Below are 20268 nucleotides of genomic sequence, written 5' to 3'. Positions count from 1 at the left end.
GAGCGAAGCTATATAAAAAATTAAATCGGGTTGAAATAATGTTAATACCATAGCTTCAATGCTCATGAATTTTCGCGCTACCACAAATTAAAAAAAGAATCATCTCGATAGGTTTATTATTAACCGAGATATGGCTAATTTTTCCGGCTCCATCGATTTGAAGGCGCTCGTTCACTTACCTGCACGCTACCAGGCGCGTAGGGCGCATGCTCCGCCTCACTCTCCCCACGCGTTCGATAGACCGAGTAATAGAACGCATCGCCGCTATCTTCTTTTTTGCAATTAAGTAGTGGAATTCACCTTAATGTTAATGTAAGGCATGAAAATATAGCTCTTAATGTATACTCTCGCCAAATTTCGGCTCTTAATATTAATAATTAAGGTCACTGCGATTAAATAAAAAATATATATATCAGCTTCTGATCAACTTAGAACGATTATTTTTGAAAATTCGAGGAAAAATAGTATTAACTAAACTATAGAGGTTACTATTTCATTTTATAATAATTACCTGTCTTAACAATTTAATAAATATTAACATTTTTTCAAAGTAATTTTTAAACAAATTAAATTTGAAAAATTAAATTCTCAGTAAATGCATATGTTAATATAACTATTTAGGTACAAAAACAACTAATGATCGAAACTATACAACGCCTTTGAGCTTGGGAAAAATGAATTGAAAATAGCATCTTCTTAGATAACAAATTCCGCCAACGCCAAACCGTTGAAGCTTTCAGGTTGAAATTTTTACCTCTTATTAAGAGTGTAAAAAGCCTCAAAAATCCTGAATTATAATATGTCTGCGATAAAAATTGCATTAATTATTAGCAATTGAAAATAACGGTAATTTTCGACAATTTTTGAGCTCTTGCGCATAAACAAATTATCGGAATTTAAGCGAACTTGTCTCATTTTATAGGCATATTTAATACCTACCTTTTTCGTATCAACTTTTTTCGCTATGAATAATAGTTTTTCACGCGAGTCAAAAAACCACTTTTCCATAACTTTAACCATTGTTTAAACAAAGATTCCCAACTAGCCTCGAGTTGATTTTTTGATATTTTGTTTGTAACACGTTTCCGACCAATATTCCGCAGAGAAACTTCTAATAGTATTTTTTTTCCGAAACAGGCTGTTTCATGTCTATAATGATTGGACTATAGATCGATAGCATCACTAGAGAGTTTCTCCAGAATACTATTCCATATTTTAGTTGGGATTGAACATATGCATGGTGCTATAAATGCTGTAGGAATATTAATATTTTGAGCTATTTTAGAGCATAATAGTATTTACCTACGACCACTACTGCAAATACTTAAAAACACACCGTCTGCGATCAATGTAAGATTCCTATTACGTACGGTAAAAAAATCGCACAGCTTGGTAAAAAAATCGTACAGTACAGGAAAACTGTACGATTTTTTTACCGTACGTAATAGGAATCTTACATTGATCGCAGACGGTGTGTTTTTAAGTATTTACAGTAGTGGTTGTAGGTAAAGTATAGTACGTAATACGTGGTGTAATGCAATTACGCACTCATAGAATTACGCACTCGCCGCGTCGTGGGTAAAATGCTTTTTACAACACTTATTACATGATATACTATTAGCGATCTTTTGACCACCATGGTCTATTGTATATTATGATATCTTTATATGTTCTAAAAGAATTATGTGCTAGATTTAGGATTTCCGCTAGAATTTGAAAAAAATATATCTAAATTACCATTAAGGGGTCTGTATATGCACAAAATTAGCAATTTTAATTCCCGGCATACAACAGACGAACGCTCTACATTACATTCAAGACTTTTTTGTTTTAAATCGTATACCTCCTCACATACAATGTCTATTCTTACAAATATATAGGAACCACCGTTCTTTACATTTTCTGTAGACCATACAGATGCTACATTATAACCATCCAGGTGTATGCAGAATATTTCTTCAGATGTATACCTACCAGTGTTCTGTTATACATAAGATGGCTGGTTGATTTTTCAAACTTCTTGTAAACAAATCTAGTTCCAAGAATTTATTTTTTAAAGACTACATATTTTGATGAAATTTTGTATATGTAGATAGCAATCCGTTAGTTTTTGTATTTGAGTAGGTGGAACATTGTGTACAAGATTTTTTATATAGCTCGCAACAAAGAAGTCCATTACGGTGAGGTCTGGACACCTGCGTGGCCACTGACATGCACAAAATGTAACAATTTATAACTTCAAGGATCTAAAATAGACCCTCCAAAGCTGCTTCCTTAAAATCATTTTTTTATTGCTAATATTAAATTTCTACGCTATGCCTGCATTTTCACTAAAATTGAAATACCTCACAAACTGTAAGTCCTAGGTGCTTTCAAAAATGCAGTGAAATACAGGGCGTTCCATTAAAAAATACATAACTTTGATATGGTACGCTTTTCCTGGACACCCTGTATATTTCAAAATATTCTTAAAATGCATAATAAAAAAAGCCTTATAAACAAATAAAACCAGCATTTTTGTTGAAATTTCACAACTTTCTAAGCTGGCATTAATTGTTAAATAAATAAATCCATAAATGAAACTTACCTATCTTGTAAAATTAAGTCCAAGCTTTAAAGTGAGATGTCGTGCGTCTCAATCCGTCCAATGGAACCAGAGATATGGTAAAATTGGTGCACGCGGAGACGGAAAATGTGAGATATTTGCACTAAATTTGCAATAATATTAGTTAAATAAAGTTAATCTTTTTTTAATTTTCAAAAAAATATATGTTGGTTATGGGAAAACGTAACTATTAACGCATAAAAAATTGTACTAGCTATAAAAATAAACTTTTTACAGCCATTTAAACATTTAATCTGTTAATAACAATTAAACTGACCACTTTCAGGCTTTGCAACCAAGGTTTTTAGATTCAGGTCAAAATACTCAGGAATAAGTTATTTGCAGCCATGGCACTCTGATTGGCCACAGAACCCTATCTGGCTCCTAGACTACTCGTTTAACAAATTGCATTCGTCCAGACCAATAACTAGTAAAATGCTCAAGCACAATTCCTCTAATTCCATAATTTTGCAACACACTAAGAATCTTATCATGGGGCACTGTGTCAAACGCCTTAGCTAAATCTAAAAACACTGCAGCACATTTTTTGCTAGAATCCAGATAGTTTCGTTTTTCTCATATAGTTTCAGGTTTTTTTTTGCTTCCATACCACATCTAACTTGGTTAACTTGCGATTTCTATTGTTAAAAATCAGAGTTAGCCGCTTGACACTCACTATTTTTTTTTTTTTGGTATGGATTTAGGAGTCTCTAACCTCAATAATCATTCATATTAGTTTACTCTTTTTTATTTATACAAATTTAACAAGTATGAATTGAAATAAGATTATTTTGTCACGTTTTTTCTTAGAATTAATTTACCCATTAAATAAGAAATTTTACAGTAAGTTGCAACAAAGTTCTACTCCTTTTAATTATGCAATTTTACTGTATTAGTGTGTAAGATGCTAGAATATTTCATATCAATACTTTATAATAGACTGATAAATACAACAGTATTTAACTAAAAATGTCCCAGTGATTCGATACTTTAACTTTGTTACAAAGTACAGCACAAGCATAGCATATTTGAACGTCGCTAAGAAAATTTTTAATAGTCTTTACAAATCTTGCATTTATGTTGCACTTGATGCGGTTTGATAGCACTCTTGTATTTAGTGTCGTAATTACAGTTGTTACACATGTACATTCAAACCTGCGAAGGATCTTTATGCTTCAGTTGGTGATTTTGGACACAACGCTTGTATTTAGATTCGTAATCGCAGTTGTTACACCTGTAGATTTGAACCTGAGAGGGCTCCTTATGTTGCAGTTGATGCTTTTTGATAGAACACTTGTATTTAGTTTCGTAATTGCAGTCGTCACACTTGTACATTTGAACCTGTGAAGGATCTTTATGTATCAGTTCGTGCCTTTTCATAGTATTCTTGTCTTTAGTTTCGTAACGACAGTCGTTACACCTGTACATTTGAAGCAGTGAAGGATGTTTATGTTTCAGTTGGTGCCTTTTGATACTGCCCCTTAATTTAGTTTCGAAATCGCAGTCGTTACACCTGTACATTTGAACTTGCGAAGGATCTTTATGTTTCAGTTGGTGATGTTTGATATACCTCTTGCATGCAGTTTTGAAATCGCAGTCTGTACACCTGTATATTTGAACCTGTGAAGGATCTTTATGCTTCACCTGGTGTGTTTTCATATTCAACTTGTATTTAGTTTCGAAATCGCAGTCGTTACACTTGTACATTCAAACCTGCGAAGGATCTTTATGCTTCAGTTGGTGATTTTGGACACACCGAACACTTGTATTTAGTTTCGTAATTGCAGTCGTCACACTTGTACATTTGAACCTGTGAAGGATCTTTATGTATCAGTTCGTGCCTTTTCATAGTATTCTTGTCTTTAGTTTCGTAACGACAGTCGTTACACCTGTACATTTGAAGCAGTGAAGGATGTTTATGTTTCAGTTGGTGCCTTTTGATACTGCCCCTTAATTTAGTTTCGAAATCGCAGTCGTTACACCTGTACATTTGAACTTGCGAAGGATCTTTATGTTTCAGTTGGTGATGTTTGATATACCTCTTGCATGCAGTTTTGAAATCGCAGTCTGTACACCTGTATATTTGAACCTGTGAAGGATCTTTATGCTTCACCTGGTGTGTTTTCATATTCAACTTGTATTTAGTTTCGAAATCGCAGTCGTTACACTTGTACATCTGAACCTGTGAAGGATCTTTATGCTTCACCTGGTGTGTTTTCATATTCAACTTGTATTTAGTTTCGAAATCGCAGTCGTTACACTTGTACATTTGAACCTGTGAAGGATCTTTATGCTTCAGTTGGTGCTGTTTGATGTGACTCTTGTATTTAGATTCGTAATCGCAGTCTGTACACTTGTATATTGGAATCTGCAAAGGATCTTTATGTTTCATCAGGTGACTCTGAAGTAATTTCTCATTTTCAGTCTTGTAATCACAGGACTCACATTTATACGCTTCCAAGTCGTTATCGTGTCTCGCACAGTGTGCAGTAAAACAGATCCCACTTTCAGTTTTGTAAATACATTTATTACATTTGTACGATACTTTGCCCTCCTGCTTTGTTTTCACTTCTGATGCATTCTCATGTTTACATCCGTCCTCTTCTTCATATTTACAGTCACTCTCCTCGAATGGTACAACATTGGAGCTCTCAAGTGGCATGTCGCTGAAAAAATTGCAAATAATAATAATAATAATAATTAATGTTTATTTACAGATTATACAGTAAACAATATTATAACAATAATAACAGCATTACATTGAAAATAAACAGAAATTCGCAGAAGCAGCAGTGAACATTGCTGCTTGTGATACAGGCCAAAATCGAGTAATATTATGTCATTTTTAGGTAGCTTTGTCAAATTTGGGAGACATTATCTGGTATACACCGTGTCCACCTAGTGCGCGTAAGTCCAATATTTAGGTTAATAAAAGATATAAATTAATTTTTTTTTCTACAGTTTAAAAATAAATAACCTTACAATATATTTCCCGAAAAAGGAACGGGCGCAAATCCGGTATTTTACATAAAAATGTTTTTTTTTACAAAAACTACGCAACTTAGGTATAGAGAAAGCTATTAAAAAATTGTAGGATCTACAGAAAGGCATCTAATGAAATCATAAAACATAGGGTGTTCTATTTGAAAAAGTCGAGATTTTTCAAATTTTAAATTATCAGGTTTGGCACGATTTTTTTTGCCCCCTGTATATCGCAGATCAACTTTTGATACCTTTTTGAAAGAACCATCTTCACTCTACAGTTCCTAAAAACAAATAATTTCTAGCTGCCATACAGTCATAATTATGTCAACTACTAGAAGTGACGAAACATAAGAATCTCGAAAACTATCAATTTTTAATAGGGATCATAACACAAAGTCCCGTTAATTTTTCACGTAGAATTCGATATTGCCATAAAAAATTAGGTTTCCATTTAAAAAAATTAAGTTGCTACCTACCCAGGAAAAACTGAACACCTTGTATATGCAAATATATTTTCATTTTGTGCAGCTCGGGAAAGTAGGCAACTCTGTAGAAAAAAAAATTAAGTTATATCTTTTATTAACTTGGATATTGGACTTACGCGCACTAGGTGAACACAGTGTATAGTAAGTAGTACCTATTGGAAATGTAGTAATTTTTTTTTATTGTTATTATTTTGGCAAGCATAGACAATAAAACGCATATACACATAACATTCCTCATTAAAAATACTATCCAGTGTAATTCACACGAATAACCACACAACCACCAACAGACCTCCTAATACGAATATAATAAGTCATAAAACATTTTCCGACCATTGTTTAATCCANCAGTCATAATTATGTCAACTACTAGAAGTGACGAAACATAAGAATCTCGAAAACTATCAATTTTTAATAGGGATCATAACACAAAGTCCCGTTAATTTTTCACGTAGAATTCGATATTGCCATAAAAAATTAGGTTTCCATTTAAAAAAATTAAGTTGCTACCTACCCAGGAAAAACTGAACACCTTGTATATGCAAATATATTTTCATTTTGTGCAGCTCGGGAAAGTAGGCAACTCTGTAGAAAAAAAAATTAAGTTATATCTTTTATTAACTTGGATATTGGACTTACGCGCACTAGGTGAACACAGTGTATAGTAAGTAGTACCTATTGGAAATGTAGTAATTTTTTTTTATTGTTATTATTTTGGCAAGCATAGACAATAAAACGCATATACACATAACATTCCTCATTAAAAATACTATCCAGTGTAATTCACACGAATAACCACACAACCACCAACAGACCTCCTAATACGAATATAATAAGTCATAAAACATTTTCCGACCATTGTTTAATCCACGATTTTATTTTAAATTTATATTTATTAATATTTTTTTCAATTTCCATATCTTCAGGTAATATGTTAAAAAGTTTTGCTGCTATGTAATCACAATTTCGTTGCCCAACTGATTTTTCGCACTTTGGTATTCTTACATTATATTCTCTACTTTTAGTTTCATATTTATGCTCGATAGAGTTTAGCTTTATTTTATCTTTTTTTACATTAACAAGAACGGATAAACAAAATAATTGTCTAATATCAAAAAGCTTACTTTCCTTAAAATAATTGATCACTTGAACATGTTATTTTTTTGTTATAAATTATTCTAATTATCCATTTATGTGTAGATATGTAAATTGTTTAAATGAACGTCAATACCACCTCCCCATCCTATAATACCATACGCTTATTGAGACTGGACTAAAGAATAATATACTGTTTAACATCTAGATAGTCTTTTAGATATTTAAAGCGTGATAGTAGAAGTCCGATTATAAAGTGATTGTGGATAAATAGATTTATTAAATTTTAATCAAATAATAACACTCAGTATATCACCTTTTTTTATTTTGTAATTGTTCAGTTTTTGTTTTTTACCTAATCACAAATTTTAATAAACTAGCCACAAAAATGAAAGGATAAAAAGAAAATCTTAAATTTTCGGGTGTATTTCAAAAGGCTGTAACATGGCGAAAAATGGTTATAAAGCTATAAAAACATAACAAATTCAAGCTTGAAATTTCTAGTTTCAGGATCTGGAAATCGAAAATTTTTATTGTTGACCATTTTCTTTGATTGGTGCTATTTAAGAGGTTCATATGATTTGTCGCTGAGTTATCGTCGTTGAAAATTATTTCTTTGGCTTTAATAATTAATCGCTTGGGAACTAATGATCGTACAGAAAATCTAAGCAGAGTATTCAAAAGAAAAGGCCGATACGAAGGGGGAAAGGAAATACTTTGTACTGATGAATGCCAATGAATATTAGTCTCTCCATGCTCGGACTAGTATTTTACAGTGCAATTCATTAAGTAGGCAAACTGATCACCGGATATTGTTATTTAAGGAGGTTCGATACCGAAAAAAAATGGTAAAGTTTTCAAAGCAATTGAAATCTGTTAATAAATATGCAAACTGTCTCGTGTAAATATTATCAGATCGATTGCCAATGTAGTTTTTTTTTTAATTATGCTCTTATACACAGGCTCTTATGGGAGTTGGGGCAAAAACTTTAATCAAACGTGAATATTGCTCTTAAAAATGGTTAGGATGGGGAAAATAAAATTCTAATTAAAGAATTAAATATTACTAAACATTTTAAAACAATAAAAATATGCACTTACAATGTAATTATTGAGATAATGGAATGAATATATAACGTTTTGACAAATTTGAACATCTGATCCAATGAAAGGAAATATGGCAACACTGTACGCTGTAGTTAACACTTCGACTGATGCGCTATATTTGAATAGCTCGATTATAGACTATAAAATTATTCCAGTCGAAAACATATGTTGTAATAATTAATATTAAATACATTTTTCGTGATCTAATGCAATATAATAGCAATTTGAAACAAAAATTGAAAAGATCTCTGCAAAACGAACAGTATAGATGTTCTGTCATATTCTTCAATTTGACAAGGCGACGTCTCACTATCATACACTGAACTTCTTGATAGTTATGATATGGATTCTCGGTTTGCACATTTTACTTTTTTCTCATCAATCCACATTCTGTTTCATACGCATTTTATATTACTTTTCAGTCATTACTTTTCCTTTGTACCTTGAATGTTCATTCATGTTTACGTAATTCAATTAACATAATAAGCGTCTGTTTCTTGAAATATCAGAACATTTTTAACAATTTTTTTGTTTTAAAATTATGTTCCTCAATATTTTTATCTCCTCGTTATTATTTACAGTCCTGTTGAAGATTTTAAACAATACCCTTAAAATAGTGTAAAAATTAACAACCCATGCCAACCTGGCATTCTTCTTGCAATTGCTTACCTAAGCACTAATTATTTTGTAACTCGGTGAGATCTATCCTTTTTGTTCCAAGAAAATTGCGATTTCTGTCCGAAGTTAAAAAAATTTAATGAATTATGAAATCCAGTATAGCGTTCGTTGCAGCAATATCCGATTTAAAGCCATACTGATTGTTTTATAATGATCTTAAATTTTTTTCCAATAATTTGTTAAACCTAACTCTTGACGATTGTCTCAAAATTTGTACGATACTGTTTAAAACTGACATAATCATATAAGTCACGATGTATTAGAGCCACGGGCTGCTATATTATAAATTAATATTAAAATAGTCTTCTCTTACCTCCTTTCCTCATCTTCTGATTTTATGTCCACATATTCAGCTTTAATCGACATTTCCATCTCATTAATATCGAATTCCTTGTCCAGGTTTTCAGTTTTAACGAATAAATCAAGTGGGGACGTATCTATTTGATTTCCTGTGGCTGAACTACCAAAAATACTTATAATTTTTTCTTCTACCTCTGAGCAATCTTTTAGGAAGCTGTTGTGAGTACACAGAGAATCGAAGCAGGGCTTACAAACAACGGGATCTTTGACGATATTTATATTCTACAAAGCAGTTTCGTTAAATTACAAAATATGAGAGTACTTAATATTGTTCATACCATTTCAGGAACTAATTTCTCAATAGCTTCAAGTTCCAATTCACGTATGCACCTAAACCCACTTTCTACTGGGTGCATACACAATCGGCATATTTTCTGACTGTAAACTAATTCACTTTTCTTTTCCTGCATGTACACTTCTCTGAGGTCGAGCTGTAACATTTTTTCGTTATCCACATAAAGCATAATTGTATTATCGGTATTCAGACACGTTGTCTTGAATTCTGACGCCTTACTTAACTTTCTTCTGCAGACGTTACATATAACCTGTTTGCTCTCGCTATCAAATTTCTGAAAAATATGCAACTTTAAACAGAAAGAAAATACGTGTAGCGGAAAATAAGTTAAATACTAAAAGTTGCTTTACACTTGAGACTGTTAAGAGGTAATGTAATTATATTTCACCGACTTACCAATTTCAGCAAAAGAACATCTAGATTATCTCTGATAATGTTGTCTACCACTTCAAAGCTTTCATCGGTTATATTTTTAAGGCAAAGGCTACACGAAGTTTCCTTAACGTCAGCCATTGCTCTGCAACAATCTTTTTTTACGTAAAATAGAACGCAGATACAAATAACAAAAATATAAAGCTTTCACTTCTAACCTTCTTGGCTTCTTACACGGCAGCCATAGCAGCATTGTCATAGAACAGAATATTTATTATTTATCTAATTCTGTGGCATGTGGCATAGTTCACAGTTGTGGTTTGTTAGGAATAGTGATGGGCGAAACAACACTGAGCTGGCTATTCGTACCGATTCGGGTGAACCGGTCCCGTCTCAAAGACAGAATCGTGAACAGTGCTCCCGTATTCGCTCAATTCATACAGTCTCGATTCTTGAGCCCTCGCATGGTGAAGGTCAGTCGAACGAAATCTTCCAAATCCGTATTCTTGACTCCCTTTGAATCGAATATGTTGTATTCGCATGCGAATAAATTCGAATAATATACATCGATTGGTATTTATCGATCGAAAAAGCAAAAAACTATACGAATGTTTACTGTAACCTCACTTTATGGTTGTGTTGTTGTTTTGTATTGTTTACGAAGACCAAAACTTGTCATTTGAATATTTTGTGGGTTTTATTTAATCTTCCTAATATTTTCCTTAAAAACATAAAATTCATTTTTGTAATCCTGAGAAAAAAATGCCTTTATTTCCATTGAAAAAAATATATTCCAGTAAATTTAAGTATGCTAAATTGTTATCTATCTACCTTACAAGTCTAACAAAAACAAACTGACAAATAATTCAGTAATTTGTGAAACTAACCCTGGGTGAGTTGGCTCAGACAAACTGGATCAGATCTAGAAACAGATCTTTTCATCGGTGGCCATCTTCTTTCGCAGTCGCACTCCTATCGGCCCTTCGCGCAACCTCTGTCAGCTGAAGTAGAATTCGCGCACTACTCCGGTCAGAAGATGGCGCCACTAATCTCTTATGATTATTAACGAGTATAATGAATTATTACCGAATGTTTTTCTTCCGGCTACATAAGGTCTGTTCCAACAAGAGTCAGGGATTGGTTCCGAACCGTCAGAAATGTGCATCCAACTAATTCTTGTGATATATTCACTGAAGACACATTTAGAACTTGGCTGGCCAAACATTTCGAACGGTTCGGAACCAATCCCTGACTCTTGTTGGAACAGACCTATAATCTCAAATTGGGACCGTTACACTAGAGCAGTGCATCCGCACCCCCACAATTCGGATTCACATAGTGCAGGTATTAGATGTAGTTGTATCATTTGACACTTTTATATCTTTAAATAAAAATTATTTTTTATATGCTCTTTAAATCGCTAATAAATAATAATCAACAAAAATATAAATTCTATAAATGCATCAAAATAAAACATAATATTAAAAAACCTGCTTTAGGCATTCGCTAAATAAATTTTAGTTCTGTACGGAATTTCAAGTTAATTTTCATGTAGAAATATTATCCGACTAGTTTTAGTAGAACTTAATCGACTTTTATTGCACAGAATTTGTCCCGTCTTTGAAAAGATCCTTTTGCAAAGAAATTAAATTCAATATCACGATCCAACAATATTTTTACAATTTACTTTTAAATATAAAATGGTATATTAAAGACAATTCAGTTTTTACTTTTTTGGAATTTAAATATCTCTGAATTATGTACCTGCCCCCGAAAAGAAAATATTGCAGATACTTAAGACAAATCGTCACCGCTTGACTACGTGCATGATCGACTTGGCTCAAGTTCCAAGGAAGTATGTATTTGTATATGGTCTGCAATCTGCGCAACCTATTTTTGAGGGACACTACCAATGCCGTCATTTTGAACATCAATTTTGTTTATTGATGAGTAATGTTTTGTGAATTATTTATTAGTTACTATTTGTTTATAAACATATTTTTTTTTCGTTTATGAATTTTTTAGGCAAACTTCGCCGTTTATGCACCACATGAAAAAAACACTGTCTTTCCTAGATTTTTTTCCTATATCACAATATCTTTTGTTTCTAGGTGGTATTTTTTGTAAATTCTTCTACATATTGATTGTATTATATAGGGTGTCCCGAAATTCATGCAATAAAATTTGGTCACAGATTCTTAAGACAAATTTAGGGGATACGTATTTTTTATTTTTGCCAACTGGCCCCCTCTTTCGGAGTTACAACCGCCTGAAGTCCGCCCCCTAAGAATAATCTTTTTTTTATATCTCAGAACCCTGTTGTACGAGATTTACTAAATTTGGTACACGGGGGTTTTATGATATGTGGAATCTGATGGTGCTACGTTTTTTGGCGGGGAACCCCCTTGAGACAATTTTTCGTGAGCCACCTTGTCTTTGGAGCCAAAAAAATTTGGTCGCATATTTAAATTTCTTAAAAATTATCAGTCCACTAAAACGCCATTAAATTTAGAAATTTTTGTCTCTATACTTTTTTCGTAAAACGCAATGTTTTCGAGAAAAATATCAAAATGTGATCGAATGCATATCGCGATTCGACATTTTGCTCAAAAACATTGCGTTTTACGAAACAAATATCGAGACAAAAAAGTTTCTAAATTCAATGACTTTCTAGCTAACTAATAATTTAAAAAAAATCAAATTTGCGACGAAATTTTTCTGGTTCCAAAGACAAAGGGGCCCACGAAAAAGTGTCTTAAGGGGGTTTCTCTCTAAAAATCGTAGCACTGTGAGATTCCACATGTCATTAAACCCCTGTATACCAAATTTAGTGATTCTCGTACAACATGGTTTTGAGATATAATAAACGACTTCTTAGAGGCAAATTTCAGGGGGCTGTAACTCCGAAAGGGGCCAGTTGGCAAAAAGAAAAAATACGGGTCCCCTAAATTTGTCTTAAGAATCTATGACCAAATTCATGTATGAATTTCGGGACACCCTGTATATATATATATATATATATATATACATGTACGCAAAATAGTAAAAAATAAAAATAAATAAAAAATATCTCTCTTAAAGTTTCAAAAATTGAAATTGGGATGCCATATCTAGTTGATCTCCCAAACCCACAAATGTGAAAATGAGTTCAACAGCTTTTTGTTATAAACAATCATGCATTTTTATTTTATTAAACCCTTCAATTAATTAATTACATGTTCTACACAGTTGACAATAACACTGTTTAAAATTAATGGACACGCTTAGCAGACTATCACATTGCGAGAAACGGACAGTGTGGACATAACCAGGTATTAGCGAATTCTACAGGTGCTAGTCCAAAATCACTTGTCGCCCTCCGTTTTGGTCAGGTTTTCGTGTTTCAACCGATGTATTTCAAGACAAAGGTTACATTTTCCTTCGTATCCACATATTTATAATTGGTGTCATATTCACTCTTGTAGCTCTTTACACAACCAACGAAAGGTAATAATTCACATGTGCATACCTTTTTTTGTGAATCAATTCAGGTCTCCTCAAACACTTCTTTTGCTGGATTGTTAGCAAAGTACACCCGTACACTTGCATTCATGAAGACTTTTTATGTTTCAACATGTGACGTCCGATAGTCCTCCTGTATTTTGTTTCAAAATCGCAGTCGTTACACCTGTACATTTGAACCTGCGAAGGATCTTTATGCTTCAGCTGATGCGGTTTCATATCGCCCTTGTACTTAGTTTTGTAATCGCAGTCATTGCAACTATACATTTTCACCTGTGAAGGATCTTTATGTATCAATTGATGCTTTTTGATACATCTCTTGTATTTAGTTTCATAATCGCAGTCTTTACACCTGTACATTTGAACCTGCGAAGGATCTTTATGCTTCAGTTGGTGCAGTTTGATATTTCTCTTGTATTTAGTTTCATATGTGCAGCTGTCACACTCGTACATTTGAACCTGTGAAGGATGTTTATGTTTCAATTTGTGCTTTTTGACAGCATTCTTGAATTTAGTTTCATAATCGCAATCATTACACCTGTATGTTTGAACCTGTGAAGGATCTTTATGTTTCAGTTGGTGACTTTTGACAGCACATTTGTATTTAGATTCGTAATCGCAATCATTACACCTGTATGTTTGGACCTGTGAAGGATCTTTATGTTTCAGTTCGTGACCTGTGACAGCACACTTGTATTTAGATTCGTAATCGCAATAAGTACACCTGTATGTTTGAACCTGTGAAGGATCTTTATGTTTCAGTTGGTGCTGTTTGAAATGACTGTTGTACCTTGCTTCATAATCGCAATCGTTACATCTGTACATTTGAATCTGCAAAGGATCTTTATGCCCCAACAGGTGCCTCTGAAGTAATTTCTCATTTTCGGTTTTATACTCACACGATTCACATTTATACAATTCCGAATCGTTCTCGTGTCTCGCACAGTGTGCCGTAAAACGGACCTCACTTCCAGTTTCGTAAATACATTTATCACATTTGTACGATACTTTGCGGTGCGTTTTGACTTCTGATCCATTTTCATGTTTACATACATCCTCTTCTTCAGCTTTACAGACACACTCCTCGAACGCTATGATATCGGAGCTCTGCAGTCGCATGTCGCTAAAAAAAATTTCATATATAGCCTATTTTTAAAAATCAAGTTTTAATTTTAAGGGGTGACACACAGGGATAGGTGACACATGCCGAAATATTGAGTTTCACAAAAAATGAGTCTAATAAACGGGCATATTTATATTTGAAGTTAATGAAATGTGATTATTATTTATACAATTGTACCATCGTACCGAAACAACTCGGTGCTTGCTGTGATCTTTATGGTTGTCACTCTCATACTTGATTTAATTATGTGTTATTAAAACATTCAATTACATGTTTATGAACTCAGTATGGCTGTATTTCGTTTTTATTGGACATTTGGACATTTTATGAAGAAATTCAGATCAAACAGTTGTGATATTTTGGCAATTAGTGGAGTCAAGATAGCTTAAAATTACGCATGATTTCGAAATAATTATGGGAAGCATGGATTTTCCTAAAACCTTTTGAAATTACTTGGAGATAAGTATTAGAAAAAAGTTATAGATTTATTTTTGTACGCTAATTGTTTTTTAATTGTTTAAACAATAATAAATAGTTTTTTTAAGAACATTTAAAATAATTCAATGAATTTTAAATCGAATTCTTTCAAATTGACAACTTTAGGGGTTTTCAATGTCGCTGAACAAGAATATGAAGTCGGAAAATGAAAATTCAAAATGGCTGATCCAATATGGCCGACTATTTTAAACAATTTATTTAACAATTATCGATTTTAACTCAAACTCGCTCATATTTGTAATAGAGAGGTTCGAAAAATGAAAATTATAAATGGCTAAAGAGGTTTTATTGAAAACATGTTTTATTTTTTAAAAAACAAATTTATTACAAAATAATTAATTTTTAAATCTCGAGTTCTTACTCTTCTTCAAAAATAACCCTGCTTTTCTTAAATGCAACTTTTGTCCTAATCATTTTTTTGTTTGAGCAGTATTTTCTGAGATAGAGGGGGGTTCCAAATTTTTTGAACACCCTGTATATATTAGACTCATATCTGTGTCTACATCAATAAGAGAACTTATATTCACAATTTCAGATACAGAATATACGTTTTAAAAATGAATATTAAATCAATTCATCAAAAAACGTTATTTTTTTGCTGTTATAACAATTTTCCACTTATTACTATAAATAAAAAAATTATTTTTCGCTGGATTTACTTTTTTTAAGGTCTTAACTTAATTCTTTGATGGTTTATTAAACAAAAAAAAAATTTTTTTTGTACATTATTAAACTTTATTTAACAATAAATTTCACGGATTTTTCATGAAATATTTTTATTTTTTGTTATTTTTTGTTTTTTCAACTATTATTTCAATTTTTTAAGAAAAATAAAATGCACCATCTTAAAGTAGAGATTTTAAGCTTTAAAAAGTGCTCTCATAAAGTTTCAATATCACATTTACAACTATAGTTTTTGATCTATAAAGTATGGCCTAAAAAGTCAAATTTGTGATTTTTTAAAATTATTGAATATGTTGGGCTCAATATTTTTCAAATTAAATTTTTAAGATTTTTTCCATATCGCTCACTGTTTCAATCGTCATTTGAAGAGTAATCTGTGAAAGTTACAGATATTTATTTTAAAAATTAAAATAATGACAGCTATTTTATTAATATTGTACAAAATTATAGAATGACGTAACTTTGTATACGTACTATATTTTTAATTTAGTGTAGCGCGCTCGGGACCGCGCGCTCTTCGAGAGTTATACTTGAGGGCTGTCCGTCTAATTTTTCGTACGTTAGAAAAAAAATTCTACAGCCTTAAATTCGCATTTTAGAAAAAAACTTTATTAACATTTTTTATGTAAAATTTCCCGTTTTTTCGAATGGCGCAGTTAATTGTTTTTAAAAAATTATATTTTTTATATATTTTGCAGAAACTGTAATTTTGCAACTAATTTGTTAAATAAATAATTTAGCGTACACTCTACGCTTGGTAACTTTTTATATGTTGTTTCTGACAACTTTACAAAGCGAAAAATGAAAAATTCTCTCTTCCAGTAATTTTCGCGAAGTCAAAATCTATCTCGACTCCATTAAATGTGAATCTGTAACTGACAGCAATCAGGTACATTTGGCACGGCATAACAACCGGAAAAACCATCGTACTTTAAACCTATTAGTTCTACTCGTAGTAATCGTTTGAAATGTCATTCCCCTCAGCCCTTACGACAGAAGGTAGAAATTATGAAAATCACAAACAACAAAATTCAAATATTCAGTAATACCAGAACAAGAATACTAGTTAATTTAAGCAAATACTAAAAACTAACAATTATCCTGTTTCTTTTCGCAAAGTTAACAACAGTTGAATCAACGAAAGTGCGAGTAGTTATAACATAATTTTAATTCTATATAAAGTACCTGAAACACGATTATTAGGCAGAAAGTTGCAGTGGGTGCGTTCACTACAAGCTGCCTACGGTGTGCTCTACAAATTCCAATAACAAGACAACTTATCAAATGAAGTAAAATGTGGCAATAAAAGATCTCTTCGTAGTAGCTGTTTTTTTAATGTTCGTCTTTGTCAAAAGGGATAAAAGAAACTATACAAAAACTTCTGTGAATGATTATTTAATAACTTCAATGTATCTGGCATGTTTTCATATTAAGTATTTTTAGATATATCATTTCTAGTTTTTCTTGGATAACTATTTATTACTACAGCTGAGCCATTGGAGCTTTATGTTTATGTCATCCACATACATCAATATAAAAGACAAAAAATGTTCAATTATTGATCAACTTGAATTAACTGGTAGAAAAAGACAAGCTGTCGTCTTCATGTATTGTACGACCGACACTAGTTCTGACAGACGTTATTAACTGTACCTGATGAATGACAAAGAGACCGACATATAGTTGTTTGTTATGAGCGTAAATTTTAGATATATATGTCACTAGCATCATTTTCTACATTCTTTGTTGTCTCAGATGGATTTAGGTCAATCAATAGAGCATTTAATCAGTGATTTTGTGACAAAAATACTAGTAGCAAACGGACTGTGCCATCATATAAAAGACAGTCAGTAGATATATGCCTAGATTTTCCTACTCCAACTTATCATTAATTAATTTTGTATGAACATTTTTATGCAAAAAACGCATTTTTTTAGTTTTTTGATTTTAAAACCTAATCCAACAAAGCAATTATGAATGCTAAAAGGAGACAGTTTGTAAAGAATGAAAATATGAATGAAACGAGAAGATTATTAGAAACAGAGAAAACCCGGAAAAAATTGGAAAATTGAGTTTTTCTTTTTAACTTCATTACTTCGCCATTTTTTAAGTTGTAAAGCTGACCCTGTGCACAAAAGTAGTGAATTATATGTATTTTAAGTGTGCATAAACCATGCGCTGTCAAAGCATCAGTTTTGGCACAGTTGCAATTTGAATTTTTTGGTGCACTATTTTGCAAGATTTCTGCATGTGCAGGAGGTGGTCTGATTTTAATTTTTCAGCCGGATTTTAAAATCCAGCTGAAAAAAGTATAATACTACAAAATATATATTCTAATTTTCCACTGCCCCTCATCTTCTGATCTTCCCCCATTGCTCGACCGCGTACGCGCTCTCGGCCGCTTTTGGGCATGTTTGGAGGAATTTTTCACCAATTTCGCATCATTTTATCGTAAAATTAAAGTATACGTTTTGTTGTATTATACTTCTACATTTAATATCCGGCTGAAAAATTAAAATTGGATTATCTCCAACTCCTCCAGAAATTTTGCAAAACAGTGCACCAAAAAATTCAAATTGCAATTGTGCCAAAACTAATGATCCGACAGCGCTGGCTTTGTGCACACTTAAAATTTTAAGGTACATATAATTCACTACTTTTGTGCACAGGGTCAGCTCTACAACTTAAAAAATGGCAGAGTAACGAATTCAACAAAAAAAAAATGCTAAATTTTCCTAATTTTCTAGGTTTTCTTAATTATCTGGTTGGGTCAATCAACCTCTCATTTCATTCGTATTTCGATTCCCTACAAATTGCCTCTTTGTAGCATTCAGAATTGCTTCATTAGTTTAGGTTTTATAACCAAAAAACTGAAAAAAAATTCGTTTTTTGTATAAAAATATTTATAAAAAATTAATTAATGGTAAATTGGAGGAGGAAACATATAAGCATATATCTACAGACTGTCTTTTATATGATGGCACAGTCTGTTTGCTACTAATATTTTCGTCACAAACAAAACCTCTACTGAGTTTGCTGAGTTCTGTGATTATCTCAGTAAATCCAGCTTAAATTTGTATGGTTTTGGTGAATTTTAAACTGCTGTTATGATGCAAAAAATCACAAAACAGGTTTTCATTGTACAAATGTGAATCCTCACTATTTCTTAAATGAACAGTAAATTCATGAACACCACCACTGATTTGAACTCGTTTGAAATCTTAGTTCATACCATTACGCTTGATGACGAGAACGTAGAGATCCAACGGCTATGGTATATTTGTATCCATATCTGATTTAAAGCCATACTGATTGTTCTATGATAATGTTCTTACATTTTTTCCTAATAATTTCTTAACCTAACTCTTGATGATTGTTTAAATTAATGTTAAAATAGTCTCCTCTTACCTCATTTCCTCATCTTCCGATTTTATGTTGATACTTTCAACTTTGATGGGCATTTCCATCTCGTTAATATTGAATTCCTTGTCCAAGTTTTCAGTCTTAACGAATAAATCAAGTGGAGACGTATCTATTTGACTTTCTGTGGCTGAAGAATCAAAAGTATTTTCAACTTTTTCCTCTACGTCTAAGCAATCTTTTAGGAAACTGTTGTGAGTACACAGAGAATCCAAGCATGGCTTACAAACAACGGGATCTTTGATGATATTCATATTCTACAAAGCATTTGTGGTAAACTGTAAAATATACAATTATTTAATATGGTTTATACCATTTCAGGAGCCAATTTCTCAATAGCTTCAAGTTCCAATTCACGTATGCACCTGAACTCACTTTCTACTGGCTGCATACACAATCGACATATTTTCTGACTGCAAACTAATTCTTTTTTCTTTTCCTGCATGTACACTTCTCTAAAGTCGAGCTGTAACATTTTTCCGCTATCCACATAAAGAATAATTGTTTTATCACTATTTAGACAAGTTGACTTAAATTCGAATGCTGCATTTAACTTTCTTCTGCAAACGTTACATATAACCTCTTTGCTCTCCTTATCAAATTTCTGAAAAATATACAACTTTAAACAGAAAGGAAATAAGTGTAGCAGAAAATACAAGTAAATACTAAAAAGTGTTTGACACTTGAGACTGTTAAGGCGTAATCTAATTATATTTCACCGACTTACCAATTTCAGCAAAAGAACATCTAGCATGCCTCTGATAATGTTGTCTACCACTTCAAAACTTTTATCGGTTATATTTTTAAGGCAAAGCCTACACAACGTTTCCTTAACATTACTCATTGCTCTATAACAATCTTCATTTGAGTATAAAAAGAACATATAAACCTATCACTTCTCAAGAATTGTTTACAATTCTTGGAATCTTGGTCTTGGACACTTCTAACCTAACCTTCTTGTGGCGGCGTAGCCAGGGTTACCAACCAGCCTTTGTCGATTACTTACAACTTTAAAATATCAAAATCAAGACAGTTTTTTTTATAAAATTTAATCAACGGC

The 20268-nt window shown here is 32.2% G+C and overlaps 3 protein-coding genes across 3 annotated transcripts; all 3 read right to left on the bottom strand.

The window, feature by feature from the left end:
* Positions 1-3406: 3406 nt before the first annotated feature.
* On the bottom strand, positions 3407-4299 carry LOC108915621 (zinc finger autosomal protein-like). Its single transcript, XM_018721691.2, has one exon. It carries the CDS (start codon positions 4262-4264, stop codon positions 3755-3757), a length of 510 nt encoding a protein of 169 aa, XP_018577207.1. The 5' UTR covers positions 4265-4299; the 3' UTR covers positions 3407-3754.
* A 315-nt stretch (positions 4300-4614) lies between these two features.
* Positions 4615-10228, bottom strand: LOC108915619 (zinc finger protein 415-like). Its single transcript, XM_023456632.1, has 6 exons — positions 10201-10228; positions 10007-10127; positions 9594-9884; positions 9269-9537; positions 4788-5271; positions 4615-4680 (listed from the first exon to the last, which is right to left on the bottom strand). The coding sequence occupies exons 2-6, from the start codon at positions 10121-10123 to the stop codon at positions 4615-4617; spliced, it is 1227 nt and encodes a 408-aa protein (XP_023312400.1). The 5' UTR covers positions 10124-10127; positions 10201-10228.
* Positions 10229-13167: 2939 nt separating this feature from the next.
* On the bottom strand, positions 13168-19649 carry LOC108915623 (zinc finger protein 90-like). Its single transcript, XM_018721692.1, has 3 exons — positions 19522-19649; positions 19197-19465; positions 13168-14606 (listed from the first exon to the last, which is right to left on the bottom strand). The coding sequence occupies exons 1-3, from the start codon at positions 19597-19599 to the stop codon at positions 13571-13573; spliced, it is 1383 nt and encodes a 460-aa protein (XP_018577208.1). The 5' UTR covers positions 19600-19649; the 3' UTR covers positions 13168-13570.
* Between the last annotated feature and the right edge of the window lie 619 nt (positions 19650-20268).

Source organism: Anoplophora glabripennis, unplaced genomic scaffold (genome assembly GCF_000390285.2).
Source record: "Anoplophora glabripennis isolate ALB-LARVAE unplaced genomic scaffold, Agla_2.0 scaffold1470, whole genome shotgun sequence".
Lineage (NCBI taxonomy): Eukaryota > Metazoa > Arthropoda > Insecta > Coleoptera > Cerambycidae > Anoplophora > Anoplophora glabripennis.
Note: the sequence above shows the minus strand (reverse complement) of the source record. Positions and strands in the feature narration are given on the sequence as shown.

Bases quoted from the DNA above. Each gene is read 5' to 3' on its own strand.
- LOC108915621 (XM_018721691.2), bottom strand. From the start codon at position 4,264: ATGAAAACACACCAGGTGAAGCATAAAGATCCTTCACAGGTTCAAATA.
- LOC108915619 (XM_023456632.1), bottom strand. From the start codon at position 10,123: ATGGCTGACGTTAAGGAAACTTCGTGTAGCCTTTGCCTTAAAAATATA. The intron at 9,538-9,593 runs GTATGAACAATA...ACTGCTTTGTAG, and splicing joins AGAAATTAGTTCCTGAAATG to AATATAAATATCGTCAAAGA. The intron at 5,272-9,268 runs GTAAGAGAAGAC...CAATTTTTTCAG, and splicing joins TCAGAAGATGAGGAAAGGAG to CGACATGCCACTTGAGAGCT.
- LOC108915623 (XM_018721692.1), bottom strand. From the start codon at position 19,599: ATGCAGCCAGTAGAAAGTGAGTTCAGGTGCATACGTGAATTGGAACTT. The intron at 19,466-19,521 runs GTATAAACCATA...AATGCTTTGTAG, and splicing joins AGAAATTGGCTCCTGAAATG to AATATGAATATCATCAAAGA. The intron at 14,607-19,196 runs GTAAGAGGAGAC...AATTTTTTTTAG, and splicing joins TCGGAAGATGAGGAAATGAG to CGACATGCGACTGCAGAGCT.